A 23,404-nucleotide genomic window follows, 5' to 3' on the forward strand; every position below is an offset into this window, starting at 1 on the left:
AAGGCGCCCTTCCCCGCTCCCCTTCCCCGCTCCCGCGCCTCACCCGGCCGCGCGGCGCGGCGACGCTCCCCGGCCCCGGGGGCGGGCGGGCCTCGCTCCTGATTGGCTCACTCGGCGAGGCGCTCCCTCTCTGATTGGTGGGACCCAGGAGGGCCCGGCGCGGGCGGCCGGGTTCGAGTCGCCATGGGAGCGAGGGACGCTTGGCCGCCGGCTGCGGAAGGATCTCGGCTGCCCCCCGCGGCTCGCCCCCCTCTCTGCCCGGGATGGCCGCCAGGAGGTGCTCGCCCTGGAGACGGGGAGCCGAGTCGCTCTCCCCGTGGGCGGCCGCTCCTCTTCCCGCTTCCCGCCAGGCTGAGGGCGGTGGGGAGGGACTATTTCCTCGGGCGGAGGGACACGGCGCGGCGGGGTGAAAGCACCGCCGGGGGGAGGGGGCAGAGGGGCGCCATCTTCCCCGCGGCCGGGCGGGCGGGAGCTGCGGCTCCGCGATGAGGCGCGGCGCTGCCTCGCCGCACAGCGACCTGCCGCCGGGGCCGCCCGGAGCCTCGCCGGAGCCGGTGAGGGGGCCTCTGTCCCCGGGGTCTCCTGCCCTGCCCTGCCCTCACCGCGGGGCCGTGGTCTCGCCTCAGGGCGGGGCCGGGGCAGGCCGAGGGCAGGCCGGTATCGCTGGCACTGCCCTCTCCTCACCCGCTGCATCTGTGAACCTGCTGGATCTGTGCACGTTATCTCTTAGCTTAGTATTTTCTTTTCCACCCCAAAGCGATGGGCTGCTGCCTGCCCTGAACTGGCTGAGGCTGTGTTTCGGATAGGGATCGCAGGCTACTGTCAGATTTACTGAAATCCCCTTCCCAAACTATCAGCTCCTGTCCACAGAGTTGGGCCCTGCCTGCTCTAGAGGCTGGTTCTCTCTTCATGCCCTCGCGCGGCGCCTGAGGGAACCAGAGGGGACTAAGCCCGCAGGAAAGATGGCCAGCCGTGCTTGCAAGGGATAACGTGCATCTCCCTGTGTGCGGAGGAGGCGATGATGCATGATCCTACAGGCACAGCTCACGGGGGTAACTTCTCACAAAGGCTTTAGTTGGAAAAGGGGGGGTTGAGAGGACTGAGTACGTGAGGATACTACTTTTCTGTCACGATGATGATTAAAATCTGTCTTCTCAAAGTTTCTACAAACATTGTCTTTGGACAGGGACTATGTGTGGATTTTAGGAGGTGAGTATTTTGGGGAAGAAAGTTCTGTTCTACTAAACAGAACTGATCTGAAGCAAGAGAAACCTGTCTCTAAAAACATTACTTATCTAAAACTGTGCTGGTGATGGCAAAATAAGATGCAGATATATCCTCCAAGAAATTTTAGTTAGGCAGTTATTTCTGGCTAGGTCATGATAGAACAAATGTCCTAATACATGACAGCCTATCTGCTCACATAGGTTAGCATTTGGGGACAGCAGCTGATAAGCTAGCTTGAAATCTTCAAGTCTTGTTTTGTCCATTCAGACTTTAGAAGTCCTTTACTGTGTTTCTGTCATAGCAGGTGACCAAATATTAAAGACCTGCAAAACAATGGGTGTCTCAAACAAGTAGACCCTGCCTTGATCAACCATGGAGAGTTACCATCTCATAGTAAGACTCCAAACAAAACAGAAAAAGGATTAAGACTCAGTGACAGCTTGAATTTTTAAGATTAAGAAGAACATTCTGCAGCTAGAAACTTTACCACTTGTGATTTCTTTAACAGGTAGATACCTTCAGCAGGCTGATTTACTATGTTTGCTCTATTTTTTCTCCCTCCTGGGGTCCCAGTCCGCTGTGATGAAAGCAAACATCTCCCTTCCTTTGTGCTCACAGAAAGGCTCAGTCTCTCCGTCAAGCTGGATTAAGATGAAGACTTAATATTAGTTATTGTAAATGGATGGAGGGGATGCTAGTGTGGGGTTTTTTTGGTAAGCTTAGAAACTTTTAAAGTGTGTGTTTTCCTTATCCTAAGCTTGTCCAGGGAATTACAGCATCCCTATCTCAGAAGAAGAGAAGCCTCAGTACTTTGAATGGAAGGAAACCTGCAAAAGATGGTCTGAAGCAGGAGCCCTTGGCACCTTGGCAGGTAGATAAGGATATATTGCTTATAGGAAAGTACAAGCACTTGTGTCATATCAAGTAGCTGGCACTTTTGACTATCATTATGTGCATCAGTCCTCCCTGTTTTGCATGTTTTATATCAGAAATGAGCTCAGTGCTAGGTCAGGGTGTGCTTGCCGCTACTTATCTGTGCAGGTAATATAATGCACAAACTCCTTTAATTAGTCATTACAGTACAAGGAAAACTTTGAGAATGCTTCTCAGAAACCACGAGCTCAGATGTGCTTTACAGCATTCTCTGGAGCTTAGCAGTTTTGGGCTGTCTGGGAAAAGGGGAGATCACTTTCGGAGCTGGGGAGTTCTCACAGAGAATATCAACCCCCCAGATCCCCTTTTCCTCTGTGGCAGACACGGCATTCTGCAGAAGCAATGGGGCATGTGTAGACAAAAATCTTCATTTCCAGATGGGAAAGGCAGTGCGTAGTAGCTGCTTTGCAAATCGTGTAGTAATGTCCTCATTGTAAGCCATTTTCCCTGTGTGATTCTACCGTCTCCTGGTTACAAATCAAGCCAAAGATCCTGGTACGCGTACAATACAGGATATGGAATTTCCTGGCTGGATCTCAGAGTTAATACTTTAGCTTAAGCTTCATCTGTTAGAACTAACTTTAAAAACCACTAAAATGCAACCATCCCTCTGTCGGAATGTAGCAATTATTTAAAAGGAACTTTTATATAACTGCAAAGGGCAGAAAGGAAAGAAGCCAAAGTCAGGAGGTGGAATTTGATAAGTCTTGAAATGCTGTCAGAGCTGACAAGCATTCTGGAATAATTTGTGAACCACTTTTGTGGTTCACATTTTTGTTTCAGCTGGCTGAAGTGTTCCCCTCTTCCTATCCTAAAGTATTTCTGAGAACTGCTAAAATAACGCTTTGTTGCCCTGCCTGCTATACTATTTGCGCACAAATAATGAGGTTTACAAGGCAGCCTGATGCAGAGATGTTAGGTAGACTTACAGTTATACCCCAGTTTGTAACTTGACTGTAGAACCTAGATGTGAACCTGATTTTTATAAAGCAGGTAGACTTTTAATATGGACCTTTTCCTTTTTTTTTAATCTATCCAGAGGTTCTCTTCAGTGCCAGCGAAGAGCAGCACAGCAAATAATTCTGCCTGCAGTACTTGTTTTGGGAAGAAAAACTCTACCAGAGATTGGCTAACACAGAAAGACTTCCGCCATGTGAAGGTAGGACTGAAAATGTATCTTCAAGGATGGAATGAAAATGGTTTTGTGCAAATACCTGTAAAATCTGAGGTATGTGTGTCACTGGGAAGAGGAATGAAGATCTGTAAAAGTTTTAAGACATCCTTGCATCCCTTTGAAGTAGCCATGTTGAGTTCCATGCAATTTGGTGTGTGGAAAGGTTTCACATAAAACCTTAAACAAGTTTCTGACTAGTTCTGTAAGACTTTTTCAAAAGTATATCATCCTTAAGGAAAGCTTTTCGCCTGTTTATCAACGTACAGTCTGCATGAGTGCTAGTAGCTACCCTGTGCTCGAGAGAGGGCTGTGTTTCCCTGTATTGTTAAGGTACTATTTTTAGAAAGGTCCTGTGATTGTGTGGTGCAGATCAGTTGGCTGTAATGTAATGTGCTGTTTTTTCCAAGTACTAGGATGAAAGGATCTTAAAACACATCTGAAATTTTATGTCCCCTCTTCCATTTGTTTTTTATTATTTTGATACTGCTTGGCCGTTCCTGCTTCCTCTTCATTGCTTGCTCCAAAGTATGGTGTAGTATGGTGTCTGCTCGTGTCACCTCAGGGTGAGAAACACGTTGGAGCTGGCCAACAGGGGCAAGGCTGACGTCACTGCAAACTACACTGTGCAGCTTTGCAAGCAAGGGTATAAGTGTGTTTCTGATTGGGATTAAAAAATAATATAAAGCACAGGGAATAGCAGGTTTGTTTTCCATTCTGTGTATATCAGCCGCATTTGCTCAGTCATGTGCTGTCAGCAGCAGGTTAGGCTTAAACAAAAATGCTATGGTGGAGCTCCGTTCTTAAATGGCACAAGAAGATTGCAGCACAGATGACTTTGAATTCACCTATGGAAACCATAGAAGGTGGACAGTAGGTGCAGCAGATTATTTCAGCCTTGCCTCTGGTTTAGGTCTATGTCTCAAGTAAAGCTGGGTTAATTTAGGATTAATCTTCTTACATTGGTGGAAATGTTTAGTGTAGATGTACTGAAACTAGTTTAAACTTTTAGTGATACCTAAGCCGATGTTAGCATGAAATGCAGATTTGAAAGGGGTGGTAATCCTATGACTACCAGCTGAGCCTTCCTGGTGGTCTAACCCAACTCCTTCTCATTTGGGACAGGCTATGAACGTGCCATTTACAGCAAATCAGCTAACGAGTGGTAATTTGTTAAGCTGTGGGAATTTATTCAATTTCAGTTGCGTACCTGCTGTCTTAAGCTAAGCCAGTGCAAGTGAGGTAAGTGCTGTCAGTTCCTAAACGGCTGGTTTATCCCAGAAAGGCAAAACAGATTGTAAGTTCGGGTTAGCATCAGTGAGGTGGTCTGTCTAAAACAGCTCGTGTTTTAGTTCCCTGCCATAACTATGACTGCATTGCCTCTTACCTGCTGGTCATTTTTTTTTATAGTGCATTCTTAAAGATAAATTTTGCTGTGGAGTATTTTTGTTGTAGAATTAAAATTCTCTGTAAATTTGTTGCTTATAAAAGCTGTGGATTGCTCCTGAAGAAAGAATCCCTCTGGTTAACCCACAGAGCAGGTGCTGCCTGATCAGAGGAGAGATATCTCGTGTGTGTGTGTGTGTGTGTGTGCGCATGCACGTGCTCCAATCTTGCCTGAAGAGACTCTACCCACAAATGATGGATGAATTTGGTCTCTCTTCCTTGTGGTCCTTGGCCTGTGTGCAGGGCTTGCAGTTAAGCTGCGCGATACATAGTAAACTATATAATAAAGCGTGATACACAGAACTGCCTGTTAAAAATTAGATTGATAGAGCATTTTAAGGGCTGCTGTTCTTAAACCATGTTTTTAGGATCCTAATATTCATGATGCGGAGGACAGTTTCTCCCTATTTTGATCTTCAGAAAGTGTAAGATGAGAATGGTGCTAGAGAAGAACTTGGCTGATGCTATGAAAGTCCTTGAGTTTTAAAATGTAGACAAATTCATGAGCAGAGGGAGAAGCAAGGCAGTTTCCTATTTTGGAAGGGTTTTTCTCATTATCCTTCCTCTTACACTTAACTGTTTTCCTACATTTTCCTTTTATGCTTCTCTGAATTCCTTGACATAACATCTCGTCATGATTTTAGTGTGTTTGATTGCTGTTTGTGTAGTGTGGTTGTATCTGTATGGAAAATGAAGGTGTGACTCAGTGCGGAGAGATGCTCTGTGCTACCTTCTTCTGGCACGCGTGAGCAGTAGCGGCAAGGAGCAAGTGACGGAGCAGGCACAGCGAGGAGCAACCAAGGGTGTGTGTGGTCTGGTCCCACCGGACAGGTACGGTCTAGTTCTTGCCACCATGTTGCTGCTGCTGCTACATCGAATTGCTCAGAGTGAGTCTAGCGAGGGTTTGCCTGCCTGTGCGGTCTGCCTGCCTCTGGCATCTGGGGCGCAGCGTAACATAACTTCCGTCACAGCGCAGTAAGTATTTTGAATGCAAAGGTAATTCTGACTCCTGTTCTAACTCCTGCTCTTACTTCCTGTGTTCTGTTGATGTTTTGTTAGGCAGTGCCTGACGAAAGTCGAGACATCATTGCTTGTGCTCGGTCTATCTTGGAGAGAGAAAATTATTTCGTTAGGGTAAGGAGTGATGTCTCTTTTCTCATTTGCTGTTTGCTTTCCTGCATGTCAGAATGTTTCCTTTCATCAGTGATTGGTGATAAAATGTCAGTTGTCTGTAATATTGGAAAGCTAAATTTAGAAGTACATGTTTCTGGCCTCTCCAGCGCCATCATCTTCAGGCTCCTGAGGATGTGGTAATCCTAAATAGAAGCTTTGGACTCATATGTCTCTTTTGATGAATTAATTGCTCATTTGCCCCTATCTTTTGTTTTGTGGGTGAGATTAGATAGTGGTCGTGGTCCTGTGGATAAAGGACAGGAGGGCTGACCTGATCAAGCAGACTGCCACTGCTGCAAGGAGAAGGTCCTACTCCCACTGCCTCTCTTGCACAAGCTGGTGCTCATCAGACCCCCACTCTGAAATGGTTTCAGCTCACTAACCTGGTGGGAAGAGTGAATTATTTTCTGCCGTGTTACACTGGAGCCTAATGAATTTAGAGTCTGAATGCCAGAGACCACGCAAGGGAGAGTTTGGAGCTAAGTGATGGGAAGTGAGGCGAGAGAGGAGCAGCAAGAAGGGCTGGGAAGCAGGGCCTTGGCCGTAGTGACTAGTCAGATGAGGTTAGCCGTGCTGTATAGCTTCACTCTTTAATGTGGTTGGCTAACAGGTTGTAATTTTTTTTCTTTATTTTCCATTCCTTACGTAGGAGGTGGACAGGTATTTGAGGCACAATGATTTCCTGAATCTGAGAAAGAAGGAGATCCTGTACAAGAAATGGCTTGGGGATGTTTCAGAGCCACTGCTGCAGAAAATTGAGGACAAAGTTGACAGCAAATCAAGTGAAGAAATACGGAAAAGGAATGAAGAACAACTCTCTCTATATTTAAACTACTGTAAAAAGAAGGTATGAACAAGGAGTAAATTTCTGTCATGGGAAGGGTTGCATGCAGAGGGTTGCAGACAAAATCAGTTTTATGTTATTTACTGTTTGGTTGAGTAGCCTGGAGTTCAGATATGCCTTGTCTGTAACTTACTCTTCCCAAGGACCTCTGCAGTTTATTTAAGTTCACCGTCATATATGAACAATTGTCCTGTTCGGTGCACTCAGTATGAACCAGGTTGTGAATGCAGCGAAGGTCACGCTGGGTTTCATTCTGTGGGCTGAACCGTTTCGAGGGAAAACCTTCAGCTCTGTCAGCTGAAACCAAAGGCTGAGTATGTTACCGGAGACTGACCTGCACCCTCGGGAGTTCAGCTAAAGCAGTACTGCAGCATGTTGGCAGAGTGTGAATGAGAAGTGTTTGTGGCCTCGGATGCCGCTGATCTAACTTTATAAAAGGAAAAAAGGTGGGAATGGAAGGATACCAATGGGAAGACACCAACAATTTCTTTAGGCTTGCATACAGGTGAATAGACCCAAGCCATGGATTCTGTAGTTCCAAGTGTTTCAGTACTCACAAAAATTGCAGTCACTGTAGGAAATATTTGTTTGTTTGTGTTTTCACTGTGCATTTCAGACTGCTGTTGAGTACCACATTGCATGACTTAAATTTCTGCATCTCAGAATTAGATATATAGAGCAAAAAGAACAAGTGTACCATTGTGGGATTTAGGATATGTTGGGTATACTGTACCTGTCTGTATTTGCATTAGTCCATCCTGCAAGCTGCTGTGCTAGGTCAGGACTTTGCTGGATGTCCTCGAGAAGCAGTGGTTGGTGTTCTGGGATGTGTCCCTCTTCTCCCTGAACAAGCGCAGCACTAGTGGTCAGCCTCCATCATGGCGATTTCGTGCTGCTGAATGATTTCGTGCTGCCTGGCTGGGGCTGGTAAAGGTGGCATAACACATGTGTGCTTGCTGCACCCAACCCAGGGATGCCCTCCTCTTCTCCTTGCCCCGTGTTGTCAGCTCTGTCTTGAAGGTGTCTGGAAAGCAGACTGGAGCCCTTCAGAGTAACAGAAAAATTAATCTGCATACGTTTGCATTAATTATGTCAGCATACGATACGTTTTGCAGAGCTAGGACACTTCCGTGGATTGGTTAATATCCTGAATTCTGGCTGTGCGCTTTTTTTCCTCTCACTTCTTTTTGTCCATTTTCCCTTGCTCTTCTCCCTGCTTGTAGGCTTCTCCATGTCCTCTTCCTCAAGTCTCTTCATCGTCCTGTATCTGTCATCAGTCTGTTCCCCCTTTCCATATCTATTCTTCTTCCTCTAGTCTCTGTTCTCAGTTTCCCTTTTACTTCACCCCCGACTCTCCCACTGCTTTGCCTCTTTTTTCTGTCAGACTCCCCAGCCTGGTCTCTCCCTCCCCTTGTTGCTGCTGAGATTTCCCCCAGTTCTCCACTGTCCCTTGCTTTTCAAAGCCTCCTCCCCTTTTTCTCCGTTCTCCTCTTCCCTTCCTACTCTTTCTCCCCTCACTGTCCCTTCCAAGTTCCTCTGTCTCAGTCCTTCTCTCATCTCGCTTCCCTGCCTCCTTTCTCACCCAATCTTAATTCTTTCTGCGTGAAAGGGGTCAAACACGGGTGTGCTGAGCAGCACCTAACCCAACGGACTGTGGCCTCAGCATGTATGGTAAGGGGATGATATGTAATAATATACCAAGGGGTGGCACTAAAACTCTGCAAACCAAGTGATGTTAAGGCATAAAGCTTTACAGGGACATAAACCGGAGAAGGTGAGAGGGGCTGCTGTATACTCTCCAGGCAGAGCCAGGAGCAGAGGCTCCTGTAGCCACAGCAGTGTTCGCTCTCCAGGAGTAACTCAAGCCCTGCAGAGCTGCCCAGGTGCCTGCTGAGAGCCTGGGAACAGCGCAGGCTCTTGGGGCCTTGGTCACTAGCCCATGGGAGTAACTTCAACACAGTGACCCCGAAACCTGCTGCAGATCTCACTTCCTGTGGTTTGGCCTTGTTCTGCAGCACGTCCTGGACTGTTCAGGTTAAAGTATGACACTTTCAGCTCTCAGCTTGAAATCACATTCACAGACCTCCAAAAAGAACTGTGTAGAGTGAAGATCTAGAGGGCTGGATGCTCCTTTCCTTGCAGGGCTGGGACCCCTGGAGAATGGTTTCCGCAGGAAACCTAGAAACCTTAATTGGAAACATTTTGCAAGAATGAGAGTGACCTGAGAGTATTAGGTAGAACTGTTTTGTGTGCTTCCCCTGTGGGCATTGCTTGTGGCCTCTGTTCATTTTGGGTTTCTGTTTTTTCTTATCTCTGCAGCTCCTGTTTAATACAATTTAGATGAGTCTAGTCTTATTGGCTGTCAACATTACAGTATAATTTGGAGGCAAATGGATGTAATCTACCTTATCATCAGGCCTGCTCAATGTGTTGACCTTGGCTACCTCAGCGTGTTCAGCTTCTTGACAGCCTGTTTCATCTGGTGTTTTTTTGGTCTTGACAACAACAGTGAAAGCTGGAGTGGTGGTGACTGCTGTTCCCCAGCTATCTCTGGTCACAGGGAACTTGAATTGCATAATAAATATCTAAAGTTCATTGACAGCAGAGTTCTGGATGAGATGGAGCTGTGGTCTGAACCAGTAGGGGTAGATCAGGTCTTTGCTCTTACACGTAGTAACAAAAACATGCTTATGATTGAGACCCCCCACTCTCATCTTGGGAATAGTGACCGGCCTGGAACTATGGCTGGTGGGGGATCAGTCACTTTTTTAAGATCAGTTTCCTTCTGTGTCAAAATTTTTTCCTTTGGACAGAATTCCCAATATTTGGACAGTCCTAGTTATGACTGTGATTCCAGTCTCTAATTTCTGGATGCTTCGTGAAAGCATTATTTATGCCTGTGATAAATTAAAATGGATGAATTTTCCTGTTATACTCAATCACCTTCCTTCTGAGGTGAAAATTCGGAAGCCCCTGTAGTCTCTGCTGCCTCCAGTGCACTGTGTACGTACCATGCCTGGCTGCGTAATCTCTTCCACCTAGGCTGGCTGCTCTGCTACTGCTTTATTAGCAATAGCTTTTGAGACCTGACCTGCTGCCTGCTTCTCCCCCAGGGCTATGCGGCTTTGGACACTTACAACCCTTCAGAGTATGATCCGTTCTTCCTGAAGACGTGTACAGACTGCTGGAAGGTGTGATGGTTATTTATGATGGGGGTTTTAGATGCACCCTTTGACCAGCATGAAGTTAATGGTTAAAGAGGAGGCCCTGTTATGTTCCTGACTTGCTGTTCTGGGGCTGGTGTAAAGCAGCACGTTCTAGCTGAACAAACAGGGGTCCCAGCTCCTACTGCATTTAAGCCCATGAGTGTTTGAAAATGGGTGTCACTGGGAATAGGGTTTGGATAGTAAACACAGACTTGAAGGCACAGTAGGCAATGGGGGGAGGTTTGCTTTCCCGAACTCACATTCAGCGTGGTCACGTGGGAAGCATCCTGTCTAAGGAGAGTAGGGGAGTTCCACAGCAAAGCTGGGTTTGTGTCTGTAAAAGGAAATAGTTCAGATATAATCTTTACAGAAACTTTCACTCAGATACACCAAAGACGTGGGTACCTAATGGAAGAGTTAGGTAGGACTCGGACTCAAATCCTTGAAGTGCAATTCTCTAAATCCCTCCTGGATGCCACAGTCCCTCAGCAGCTGTGTGGACTGAGCTGGTACTTGCAATGAGCCACTTGGGGTTCATCCATGTCACCTGCATCCTTTACCTCTATGGATTAATGCAGTAAGCACGCTCTGAGCTGGGTCCTGCTGGACTTTGCGCTGCGTGCAGTGGCAATGACTCCTTTTCTCCAGAACAGAAGTAGAGCTGCCCATTTCTCCACCAGCTTGGCCCGAGCACTCTGGAAATGGTGCACTGTGCAGCCTTTGACATTGGGGCTTCAGGGCCACAGCGCACACCTTCCAGGAGAGTATCTGAGGAATAAGGCTTGAGAGTGTTACTGAACAGGGTGAGGGGTCTGATCCTTTCCTTGTCGCGTGACATCACTGTGATAGGAGCCAGATCTCATGGCCTATAGTCTAATTGTGCAGCAGAGTTGCTGAATGCCTCATAGCCTGACTCAGGAGCTGAGGTGCTCAGCATCTCCCAGAATCAGGCCATTCAGGTCCATGCCTTATTTCCTCATTCATAAAAATGAGGCTGATGGTTCTTCCCTGCTAACCAGTGGTATCTTGAAGTTCACACTTTTCTGACTTCAGTCTTTGAGGCTGTTTGACAAAGTGCTTATGTAGCATGAACTAATTGTCTCTGTCACAGGTTTCAATACCAACGTTACAGGATCCGCTGTTAAAAGACATGCAAAGAAAGTTTACTGAGAAACGCATTATCAAGCAGTGCGAAACAGGTATTTAAAATAATCAATCAGGAACCCTTTCTTGGAAGCATTTCCTATCGAGGGCCATCCTTGCTTGTGACAGTCGATGCTCACACCGTGCACTTGTTACTTTCCTGTCAGGAAGGCTGTGCTCGTCCAGAGAACTGAATGAACTCAGTAAAGCAGAACTGCCACTGCTTCCTTTAAGCCGACAACGTATGGATGCTGTTGAGTGGCTGAAGATACCACATGGCTACATTGCTAGTGAGGTCCACCAAACAAAGCGGTAAGAGCTAACGTGCTTATAGAGAGGCAGCGCAAGAGCTACAGGGGACAAGCTCTGTGTTTGGCTGCATAGCAAAAGTGCTAAAACCTAAATTTCATGGTGAATTCTGCTTTTCGCCTGAGAAGGGGAGTGTTGGTGAAGGGAAAGCCTTCAGGTACGGAGTTGACAGCAGGATGTGCTAAAAGTCGAGCTTGATGGCTAAGCGGAGCCTTGAAATAAAGCAGCTTTTGGTGAAAAGTTTCTTGCATTTTCTGGGTGCAGCCTGGCAGCCAGCCCTACAGTTCAGGCTAGAGAATACCTCCTTGATGTTGTAACTGGAAGATCTCAGAGGATTTAATGTTCATGCTTTTTTGCTATCAGTTTCTAGATTTTGGCAGCAGAGTGAGATCAGATCCATGTTTGCTCAGCCAGAGTGTCCTTTGACCTTTGTGATACGGTGTGTGTCCTGGCTTGAGCAACGCGGCTGTTTCTGTAAAGGAGCTGCTTGTACTCAGGGCGCTAAACACCACTCCAGAAAGTTGCAGCCCAGAGCTCAGGTTCATAACAGGTTTTTCTTGCCTACAGGGTGGTTAGATCCAAAATACAGTAGCAGTCACTAACGTTAAAGGGCTGTGGTAGAAGATAAGGAAAATAACAGAACAATTTCTGGGTCTGCACCTGGACTGGAGCAACACTGTTCAGCTGGGGTCCTTCAGTGTCCTAGTGACAGCTGAAGGGTGGTTAGAGGATGGAGCTGCAGTAGCTCTCTGCTCTTGCAACCCTGCAAGCACTGAACTGGCGCAGCGATGGCAACTGCTGCTCTGCTCCCTAAGCCGAGGACAACAGAGAACCCCAGCTGCCCTGACAGGGAGAGAAGCCTTTGGGATGAGTGAAGAGTGAGTTTTGTTTCGTTAGGTTTTTTTAAAGTCCCAGTGCTCTCATCCCTCCCTTTTGAAAGCTCCCTGGTTCTGCTTCGCAGTACACAACACCTGAAGGAATTCCTGTTCTCCAGCAACAGGAACATCAGACTGAAGCGAGAGCCTGAGGTTTTCCTGAATCATGCCCACTCTATCCTTGCTTTCCATGCTCCCCTCCCCCACCTTCCTCACCCCACTAGAATCTTTTTCATGCCTGTTATTGGCCCAAGGCTTTAATCCAGCATAATATTTAGAGCAGTTATGGATAGTGGCAGGTTTTAGGAAGAAAACTGGTCAAAAACCAAGTTTCCTGGAGTGACTCAGTGTGGGGAAAGAGCTAGCGCAGGAAGCTGTGCTGGGCTGCAGCAATCATAGTGTTGAAGGGAGTAGTAATAGTTTTTATTTCTGTTTAAAGGCGAAAAGTTGTTGAGCACCACAAAGATGGCAAGAGCTCGTGCCACCTGTCCTCCAGCTGACTGTGCGGTGGGAAGCACAGCCGTCAGAAGGTACCGTTCACAATATACAGGTTAGAGCTTCTGCCAAAGCAGGCGATAACAGGCCAGTCCTTCTGGCAGGCTGCAATAAACTTAGCACCTTAAACGTGTTTCCGAAGTATTCTTTACACAACAGCCAAAGAAGTGTGTGAGATGTTGCTCCTTTTATTTCCAGTTGCAGGTCAAAACCTGTGTGGATCCAAAATAATATTTTAGGAGACTTAATTTAAGCTTGGCCCTAGGAAGACAGTGCAGACATTCTCTAGTTTATTATAAGCTGATGGTGTCTTTGTATTAAAAGAGACAGAACTAGTGAGAAAAGTTAGAAAAAAATTCTGCTAAGCCACTCTTCTGTGCAGCATAGACTCTCTGTGTTTTCCCCAGGACTGCAGATAGCTACAGCTCTGAGTCTGCTGTATCTCATATTACAAGAAGCGCGAATCTTAGCAGTGGTCAGAGGGAAAAGCAAATTTCACTTACAGCTTCAACTCTTGCAGTTTTGCGAAAGAAGCTCAAACGGGTTACCTTGTGTGTTAAGAACAAACCCTCTCTTTAAACGACTAGGGAGGTGCCCTCGGCTTTGTGCACGGTTAGCAGACAGGTACAGAAGAGCAGATTAGAAAGCAGTGATAAGGAAATAATGATTTTTTTTCTTTAAATCTTTATCAGGACTCGAATACGGAATGTCTTGCAAAATATTGCTAAGGTCCTACTGTACTACCAAGGCAAGGTAGTCGGAGGATTTTCTCTGACAGCATGCATGCATTAAATCAAACTAACATATATATTCATTGTTTGAGAAGGCAGGAAGTAATGAGGGGAGATGGTATCTGTTCTGGGTCAGAATGTCTGGTACTTTTCAGATGATCAGTACTGAACAATAGATGCTGCCAGTGCCCTATAAATTATTTCTCTATTGTGCCATTATGGTCCCTGTTTCTCTGCTAGTTTGACTGCATAGGAGCTCAGCCTGAAAAGACGCACAGTTTTCTCTGTGCAGGTTCAGGAAGTTCTTACCTCCCCCTGTACAGACACAATCTCTCAAAGAGTTGCCAAGATTTAGTTTTATTTAGGGTTAGAAAATACTGAACCGCAGAAACCTGTTAAAAGTAACAGGCTGCCTCAGTCCTATAACAGGAGGGCGTACAGATGGCAATCGGGTGCGAAACTACCGGACATCAGGAGGTATCGCAGCACCCGTGATTGATAAAAAAGGGCACGCAGTGTTCAGAATTGCATGCCGTGCTTTTTCAACAAAGCAGTTTAAGGAGGCAGTAAAATGGTTACAATGTATCAAACACTTCATAAAGAAACTCTCTTTTACCATCCCTGATATTAGCGCCAGGAGAAAGATTTTGTTTTACAACCACTTTCATTTTACAGATGCTTGCTGGGCTAGCAGTTCCCCAGAATAAACATTTTAGACTTTAATAAACTTTTCTTGAATTCAATCCTATAAGTTTTCTCATTATTTCACATTCTTCTGTACAATAAAATATACTTTTTAAAAAAATCACTATGCATCAATAAACATCTGTAGACAAATTACATTAATAAACTTTATATTTTACTCTCTATATACATGTTGGCAATGACAAAGCTTCAAGATTCACATGGAGGTCTGCAGAACCGAGGATATGTACACAAATAACTTACATTTAGGAAAATCAAAAGCTGAAGAGTATTTTTCCACATAATTGTGGGTCACAGTATTTAAAATATTTTTTCTAGTTATTCTTTACAACCACATTGTCTCAGCAGAGAATGATTAATCAAACTGAAGCAGAAAGAAAAATCAAGTTGCAATTACTGATTCAGTGCAGAACTAAGTCAAGTAAAGAACTACACTTGATTTTTAAAGAATATACAATATATTGGAGACTCCTCCAGTGCTAAGGCTTCTTCAGCTTTTAATCTTTAAAGTTATCATCCTGAGATGGGAAGATTCCAGTGGATATCACTTTTCAGGTTTCAAATGGAATGATCCTAGCATTAAACTAAACCATTCCTCAGTCTATATGTTAGACTAAGTGGTAACATGTACATACATTTTGATGCCACATTTCTACTTAATACTTTTTATGGCCCTGAAAACAGAAACATTGGCATCCAAACCCAACATATTTCAATATCATAAAAAGGCACTGAGCTATACTATGTACACATACACGTATACAGTGTACATGTATGTATGCTGTATACAGTAACATTTTTGTTTGCATAGATCAACAACAACTTTGAACACAGCAAAGAACTCAAACAGAACCAGTAACTAAGAGGAATATGGAAGCAGCAGGAATTCTTGCTCAATAACCAGCTTAGGGCAAAGAAGCTTTTAGAAAAAATGTTCAGGCAGATAGCTTCATTTGTCCTTCATAAATTAAAAAAGTGTTCTTAAAGGAGTGTTTTCTGCTCAAAGAGTTGCAGGTCGAAACGGACCCAGACTTCGCCAGTTGGAACTTCGTGCAGCAGTAAGTGTTTAGTTGTGGGTCCCTTGCTCTCTTGTTCTGTTCTGATTTTTGCTACTGGAATTTCAGTGCGACCCAAAAAATCTGTTGGACAAATGCAAACGAGTAAGAAATGTCATTAAACAAAGACATCTTTGCTTAGAAGACCTGAAAGCGCAAGGTTAAGAAGCAATGTGCTATGTAGTGTGTAGACCAAAATAACGTGCCGGTATCACCTCAAGAGGAAGCTACACCTGACAGACAGGAGAGCTCAGGTCTACGCGGCAGTTTCTCCTGATGTCACATGCAGCATCCTTACAACTCTCTAGCTTTGATTTTGCACATTAGCTTTGGCTTTTCACCTTTTCCTGCTATCATTAATGTTGCTGTACTATCACACTTCTATCTGTAACAACTACAAGTTACAACAAGTGACAATCTCAACATAAAGAGCAAGTTCATGGGCGTATTCAGTATTCAGTACCAGAGCATTAATCTCAAGCTCCCTGTTTGACAGGATTTTTACTCTTGTGTAAATCAGCCAGTACTGACAAAAAATTTAGAAGACAAAAATGCTATGGAATTAGAATGGAAAACATGCCTTTATGTCACAGTTTGATCTAAGGGCTTTGAAAATATCAGATCCCCTTTCAGTAATGCTATTTCAAATGTCCTCCTGTCTTAGTGCTGGAAGGACAGAATTAAATGATGGAGTCTGTTCACAAGTCATTTGCAGTGCTATGAAGCCAAACGAAAAATATTCAACTATTTTGGCTCAGCCAACTTTTAATTAGGCATATATATATATATATACACACACACACACACATACACACACACACACACATAAAATATATATATATATATATATATATATATATATCATTGTTTTCACAAGGACAATGACCCTGAAAAACCACTCTCACTAGTAGGTTCACAATCCTATTCAAAAATGATATACCCTCTTTGTGGCCATTTCATATACAAACATATATATGTATGTCAATATATATGCATGGGTGTATGTGTATTAAAAGGTGCTAGTTTACCACGAACAGTCAGAAAGAACCCTGCTCTCCAGCTGGCAGAAGGGAGCGTACCCAGTAACCGCACATCAGCCGAGCCAGTGAAACAGGCAAGCAAAGTCACGTTACCTCACATGAGGAAGAGCCTAAGCTATACCTATGCATATGGCAACTCAGCTCAAGGCAAAATCTTGCAAATCTGCACTAATTAACTGTGTATCAGTGCCCGGAAAAAAAGCATTGACCCTTTTAAAACCTATTGGAAGCTCCTGATTGCCAAAGATGTGCTCAGTTTCCAAGGAAAAAAGAATGGTTGAAACTATTGGTCTGCAAATACAACCTAGCATCTTATTTTCAGGCATTGCCTATAGTGAAAGAGAGGAACTTCTGCTTTCAACTCTTCTGTTTCCCCAGCTTAACAAAAAATCATTCTGTTATTGGTGCACGAGATGGAGTAGGGTCAAGTCTGATTGCCCAGAGCTTCATTGGCTCTGCAGGGCTAGCCAACCCCCTTGAGTGAGGAGGCATCATTTTTATACGTTTCTCAGAAAGTGATCACACCAGCAGGCTCTTGGAGCTGCTGGTGAGAAACTACATACCCCAAGTCACAATAAAACCCACGATCTTTTTCTGAAACAGATGTTCACGCTTACCATCAGGTGCAAACTGATCCCTGTCAAACATGGTGATACACAGGACATCCTGATACAGATCCTTAATGAAGAACTGGCAGTTGAAGTTCCACTTGGGGTTCAAGGTGTCCTGCAGGGTCCTCGTAGTATAGCTCTGCGAGCCCATGCTGATTTCACAGTAGGGGTTGCTTTTCCCTAAACAGAACAAGCAGGGAAACGCCTCAGCAATGCAGAAACCTCCCTCCCAGGCTGAAGGCTGCTTGGACACATCATCTCTGCTGCCACCCAGAAAATGTGGGTTATGCAACCCCTATATCCTGTGGCAGCACGGAGCTGTTCCTTCTTTGGGTCCTCTAGAGCTAAGTGATGGCTAATTCGTTCAGAAGCTGCAGCTGAAACCACAATGTTTTCCAAATCACCAAACTGCTTGCAACAAGCCTTTCCACACGCTGCAGGAATAAAAGTTATTTACCACTAATTCTTTCACTTACCATTAGGTTTACAGGCCTTTAACTCTGTTGCTTCAATCACATGCACCATCAAGCGTCCTATTCCTGAGGTCTTCTGTGAGCGAGCTGGGAATGAAAAGGTCAGAATTAAACGGTTTGGTTGCAGACATAGCAATAGACGTAGCAATAGCTCCAGAGCGAGACCCTGCATAGATACTACCGCGTCCTCCAGAAAAGGCCCTAAGCCAGGGGGCCGGGTGGATGGGGGGAGCACACAACTCAGTACCTTGATAAGCCTTTTCGCGTTTCTTCTTTTCAGTTTCAATGTACTGCTCTGATGCTGCTTTGATTTTCTGGACCCAGGCAGTCCTGCAGAAAGCAATCCCCATAGTCAGGCAGAAAAGTCCTTGGTCATCAGTGACTCCATCCCGATATCTTTTTTACTATTTTTTCCCCCACTGGGTTTCGGAGGCATCACAAATCAGTCACGTTAATTCAAGGACTAAAGCTATGGAGTTTTGGGATTTAATCTTACGCCACATTTCCACATCAGCCTAAATAAATGAAACTGGAGCTGCCTTTTCAGTAAAGATCGTTGGGCCGCATTAAACACTGACCAGGACTGGGGAAGAATCCTGTGGCGTGCTGGACTTGGCAGTCCTATACCTTTGTACAACTATAACATCTAGGAGTACTACATGTGGATCTGGGCTCCACTGCAAGAGCTGCTGTACCAGCAAAACAACATGAGAGAATACTGCAATTCAAATGAGAGTCGGATGAGTTTATTTTCTGATTGCAAAGCTAAGTCCTGTTTTCTGAAGTCAGAGCCCCCCGGTCTGTCCATTGGAAACATAGCTACAGCCGTGTTCAAAAAGTTTAATTTCAGAGCTGCATTTCCACTACTCACCGCTCATTGATGTTGTCAGTTTTAAGTGTGTAAACTCTGTCAATGTGTGATATGTGAAAAACTGGTTCATCGCTGGAAGGGTCTGTTGGCAGCTTCACCAGGACTTCATTAAGGAAAACAGGCTGAAAGAAAAGCAAACATCCCTGTGGCAACGTCACCCTGGCAATAAACAGAAACACTACACGGATGTTTAAACACCCCGTTTTACTGTACGGAAAAGGAAGTTTTAGGACACAGAAAGAACAACCGGATCACTGTACAAAGATGTTAGAAAGGACTGAGAGAAAAACTTAAATTCTGGCAATAAAGCCTGTTCTGTCTTCCCGGGTTAAGAGCTTTGTGAACGGGGTGGCACTGCCTGAGGGGAGCTGCAGTGCGGAGCCTGGAAACCCTGCCGGCCCAGAGCGAGCTCGGGTTCCCTGTCCGAGAGCAGCCTCGACACTAACTTATCCCGAGAACGCTGACCAGGGAGCCCAAGCTGCGTGGACACACAGACGAAGGTTTCACAACGTGCGGCTCGCGTCACTGTTTACAGTCCTAAACAAACAACTGAGCTTTCAAAGAGCATAAAAGCGCGCTACACCTTTTGCTGTCTTCAAAAGAAGGCCAGCTGCTTTCATGTGAATGCAGGAACTTGCCCAAGCTTCAAGCTCCCGTTTCTGAACATCTCAGCTGCTCAGCAGCGTTACGCACACGTACGATGCTATTTCTGTCCTTTCACCACAAAGTGGAAGGAAAGGCTTGTTAAACCAAGACGAAGAGCCTGTCCTGTCCAAGGGACTCAGCCAAACGGCATTCGTGCACGCTGGCTGCCAGTACGGGCCTGTATGACAGCAAGTGATCAAACAGGGCTAGACAGCTAATCCCAGCAGACGAAACAGCATTCCTCATCAGAAGCCAGATCCCACTGCATAAACATCACCGCTGGACCTCTTAATTCACTCACCATTTTGTACATTTTGAACTGGGAGTTGGATTTGGGGCTGAACAGTTTATCTGAGCTGGAAGAGACGAATTGTTTGACCATGTAGGTGAGAAGCAGGAAGTCGTTGAACAGGAAGCCATACAGCTCCTTACTGCTCTTTGCCTTGTACAGCTTGCCGCTGTGCAGGAGTTTCCGTGGTCCCAAGCAGTTTGTGAGGGAGTTGAAAACTGGTTGCTAGGAGAGACAAAATCCATTACCAGCAGCACGTTAATACAGGCATTAGTTCCTGCTCATCTTCACCGTTCCTTACACAGTCAAAGGAGAGTTGCTACAACACCTCAGTTGAGCAGTTTGAAGGCTGTCCTGAGAGGTACGCAGGAGTACCCTACGTACCGCTGAGGATCTGGCAGGGAGGGTTTCTGTGCCCTTTTTGTGGAAAGGAAACCCTGGGAAGCGCATTAAGAGGAATTCCGTGTAGTCACATCTGACTTAGCCCAAGGGCAGCATGCGCAGTACTTCAGAGCTGGGAGTTGCTTCTGTTCATTTAACAAGTGTAAATGGTATCACTTTTAAACATCAGCATTCTCCACTGCCCAAATCATACAAAAAAGATGAGGGCTCATCACATTATGGCTATGAGCAGAATTTAATACAAGTTTCTCTGCCAAGAGATGAGCATTGGATCATGTTCCAGTACCAGATGTGAGCAAGCATTCCCATTTTTCCCCCTCTGGCCTTTCCAAAATAAACTGCAAAAGTCTCTGCAGTGCAAGGCATCAATGCAGTTACCTCAGCAAGACCTTCGCACTGGACATGGGACTGTATCCACTCCAGCCTGTCCGAGTTCTCCTTCTCGCGCACCCCTTCGTTAACCTGAGAACAGAGCTCCTCCGCGCGCTCCAAGGCCAGCTTGAGATTACTGTGATCTGGGTGATTTTCTGGCGTATTCTCTAAAATCTGGTATGAATCAAAAAGGGGGGAAACCAAGATCAAAACAGAGGTAAGCACAGCTACTCTTTCTCTGCACTGTCAGAGAAATCTTCATAAAGGACATGGCTTTATTTGCCTTTCCTATAGAGATCAAACTCAAAAGCTCTCCCATACAAGACCTCCCTGCGGGTACTCACACTCTTTATGAGCAGAGGGTAGCGTGTTATTCTTTGCATAGGTTTCAGGAGGAAACTGGAGAGAGGCATTCCTTTGCAGCGAGGGTCCAAGGCGAGTTTCTGTGGGGCAGTCCAGAGATTTAACAGAGACACTGCATTACTCATCAAGAAACAGTTGCCTCATTGCACTGAAAAGGGCCTGATCAAAAACAATTTTTCTAGGCATTCATTAGAGAGAAAGGCTGATGTGTAATCATAAAGCACAAACACACGGAGTTACCATGGTCACCATATAAACATTCCTTGGAAGGTTCTTATCTATTTTTGCGGAATTTTACTCTTCTGGGTTATTTTGATCTGGGTGATGCTGGTTGGACAGGCTTCTGAATAAGTCCTGTCACCAAGAAAAGCAGAAAGTCCAAAAGCTACTGAACCAGGTACCTTTAAGAAGTCTTTGAAATCAGCATCTTCATCAGTTTTCTGCTGCAGCAACGAAGCTCCATTCAGCTGGCAGCTGCAGAACCGAATGTAGGCCTGCATGTGCGCGAGTTCTGCTGCTAAGATGTCCCCAATCATCTGCACCGGCATTTTTTCTCCTCCGGTTTTCTTACGCACTCGCAAGGCTCTAGAGAGGAAAGAGATCACCATCCAACTCTGCTGGGGTCTAAGTCAAGATCCTTACAACACCCATCTCTGAAAGGACGCAAGCCTGCAAGGTCAAGTCCACTAAACAGCACAGACTGCTCCCAAGCAGAGCAGGGCCCAGCCTCAACCAGGAGGCAGCTGCTGGCACAACCTGCTGAAATGAAGTATCTGCCCGATAGGTCTAGATGACTAAGATTTTCCTTGGAGGTTTTGGGGAAAATTGGCATTAATTGCTACATTCGTCCAGCATCTCATTTTAATAAATTATTATCCACTTTATAAAGTTTATTTTTAGAGAACAGAAGTTTGCTTTGCAGAAAATGCGGAAGAACACCTCCAGTACACATTCTTTCTGTAGGCTTTACTTCTAAGATATTATAGTAAGTGTGCATCCGTTCTCGCTGTTTATTCCTCGTTCTCTCATTACAGCTCCTTCTTTGGGAGGTAGCCTGAATGCATTTAGCTGCTCGGAATGCACACGTACACAGGAAATAATGAGCAAGGACAGAAATATTTGCTATAAAGCCAGAAAACTTCCTGGGGAAAGGAATAAGAGAATAAAAATTTGAAGAGGAAAATACAAAAGGTTAAGTGAACTCTTCATTAGGAGACACAAATGTGGCTAGGTACTCACTTCAGTAACTTTGTATTTGACATGATAAGTTCCTTCCAGTTAACAAAGATCAGCCCCATCTCTCCTTCTGTGAGACAGCCCGAATCAGCCATTGGTTTCTGGAAAACCTGCAGCCAAAAAATCAGGAAGGTGAGCAGCTCTTCACAGAGAAAGGCAGCTCACTGTCTCTTCTTATTTGGGTTAGCAATGGTTTTGCTCTTTTGAATGCCGAGTGTCCAATTTCTCGTGAGAAGTCAAATCAATTCCTTACTAGCACCTGGGAGAGCTGTCACTGTTTCTCCTAAGGGTTTGCCCTCAGTCTGACACGGGCATCACGTCCACGAAGCAGTAACAAGCAGGGGGACTTGCAGGCTGACTTTACAGTGGAAGAGCACGCCATGATTTTGGAGTCAAACACTACTCAACTTACACTTACACTTCACATATATCTCCATCTCTAGAACAGACATAGTTAACCAGCATGCAAAACTTCGCCTTCCTTCGGGGCCCCTCAGCGCAATACCTATGGATACTAGAATACTTGTGCAGTCAGTCTATCTAATGTGTTTAACGCTTCACAATACAGTTGTTGTATACAGAGAGGTCAACCTCGATTCCAAAGACCTTTCTAATGCTGGCCAGGTATTGCCCCACCTAGTGAGGCAGTCTTGCTTCCAGCAATCAAATCAGAGGTGAAGGCAGTCAATAAACTTTCATGGTACTTTCATAAATTATTTCATGAACCTATGTGGCTTTGCCAGAGCAACCAAGCACAGCCCATCATCTTAAAATTGAATATTGACCCAAGTTCTAAGAAAAGGATTTGGAAAGTAGGAAGGTCCTTTTAAGATGGCTGCTGTAACACGACGGTTTTCCCTGGCGGACAACCACGTAACATTCAGAAGAAAGGCAGCTGCTCATGCACATCGCTTTCTTCTTCTAGCTCTTCACATCTCTTAAGAATCACTTTATGGCGATGATTCAGTAGGACAGAGGTGCTGTTTTTCCAAATGTGTCCTCACGTCAAAGACATCTCACCTCCAAGACAAGCTGAAGATCATCCATATACCTTTCTTCGGTCTGAATGAGTTCATGAATGTAGCCCTGTCTTTTCCTTTCCATTGGTTGCATAGTATCAAGGCTTTGGAGATCAGCACACCCTACAAGAAGCAAGCCAGTAGTTTAGGTCCCAACTCAAGCCATCAGATCTGACGAATTAAACAAAATTGCATCAATGTACACCAGCCTGAGGATCAGACTATATGCACAGTGGTTCTTTTTTAAAACCCTGGCCCAGCAGTGGGTTTCAAAATCTAGAGACGTAGCGATCAGCTCCCTCCCCCTTTACGCCAGTTTTGAATCTAAATCTTTCTATTTCTTTGAACATGCTGCTTCTTGTCCTGTGGTACTAAGTAAAAATTCCTTACTTCCTGTTGCTCCACCTCTCTCATGATTTCTCTCTTCTGGTTTTTTGCAATACTGTTTTCAAAATTGTGACGTTCTCTTACCTTGTGCAATGTCTTTTGTGAGACGAAGTAATCTAGAATGTGGCTGGTATTGATTCGTGACATTGCATCTTTAATCTCCACTCTATTCCTAAAGTAGTCTGACTTGATTATTAATTTATGATGCAAACCACCAGTGCGAATGTGTAAAGTTATGCCACATAATTTTTAGTTGCCTAACTTCATAGCTGCATAACCTTTTTTCTAGTTTAGAAACAAAATCAGCCAGAGATGTATTGAATTATTTTTTATCATTAAGTATGGATAATCAAAAGCATGCACAGGAACACACAGACATCTAA

General features: G+C 45.0%; 2 protein-coding genes across 9 annotated transcripts in view; one reads left to right on the top strand and one right to left on the bottom strand.

Moving 5' to 3' along the window:
* The first annotated feature begins 451 nt into the window (after window positions 1-451).
* Window positions 452-13,803, top strand: FAM228B (family with sequence similarity 228 member B). Of its 2 annotated transcripts, none has more exons than XM_067294374.1 (9): window positions 452-554; window positions 1,985-2,098; window positions 3,200-3,319; window positions 5,837-5,911; window positions 6,600-6,797; window positions 9,908-9,985; window positions 11,112-11,199; window positions 11,311-11,455; window positions 12,767-13,803. In XM_067294374.1, exons 1-9 carry the CDS (start codon window positions 486-488, stop codon window positions 12,825-12,827), a joined length of 948 nt encoding a protein of 315 aa, XP_067150475.1. In that variant the 5' UTR covers window positions 452-485; the 3' UTR covers window positions 12,828-13,803. The 2 variants fall into 2 exon arrangements, with proteins under 2 accessions (XP_067150475.1, XP_067150476.1); XM_067294375.1 differs by having other exon boundaries at window positions 1,994-2,098.
* Window positions 13,804-13,894: 91 nt separating this feature from the next.
* Window positions 13,895-23,404, bottom strand: part of ITSN2 (intersectin 2) — an 83,629-nt gene continuing 74,119 nt past the window's right edge. For all 7 annotated transcript variants that reach the window (XM_067294371.1, XM_067294370.1, XM_067294368.1 and 4 more), the window contains 11 exons: window positions 22,636-22,757; window positions 21,619-21,725; window positions 20,781-20,964; window positions 20,361-20,459; window positions 20,023-20,190; window positions 19,255-19,467; window positions 18,309-18,430; window positions 17,685-17,767; window positions 17,441-17,524; window positions 16,971-17,144; window positions 13,895-15,397 (listed from right to left, as the gene is read on the bottom strand). In XM_067294371.1, coding sequence (XP_067150472.1) covers window positions 15,240-15,397; window positions 16,971-17,144; window positions 17,441-17,524; window positions 17,685-17,767; window positions 18,309-18,430; window positions 19,255-19,467; window positions 20,023-20,190; window positions 20,361-20,459; window positions 20,781-20,964; window positions 21,619-21,725; window positions 22,636-22,757 — 1,514 coding nt within the window. In that variant the 3' untranslated portion in view covers window positions 13,895-15,239. The remainder of the gene's footprint in view (window positions 15,398-16,970; window positions 17,145-17,440; window positions 17,525-17,684; window positions 17,768-18,308; window positions 18,431-19,254; window positions 19,468-20,022; window positions 20,191-20,360; window positions 20,460-20,780; window positions 20,965-21,618; window positions 21,726-22,635; window positions 22,758-23,404) is intronic.

The sequence above is a fragment of the Apteryx mantelli genome, chromosome 3 (genome assembly GCF_036417845.1).
Source record: "Apteryx mantelli isolate bAptMan1 chromosome 3, bAptMan1.hap1, whole genome shotgun sequence".
NCBI lineage: Eukaryota > Metazoa > Chordata > Aves > Apterygiformes > Apterygidae > Apteryx > Apteryx mantelli.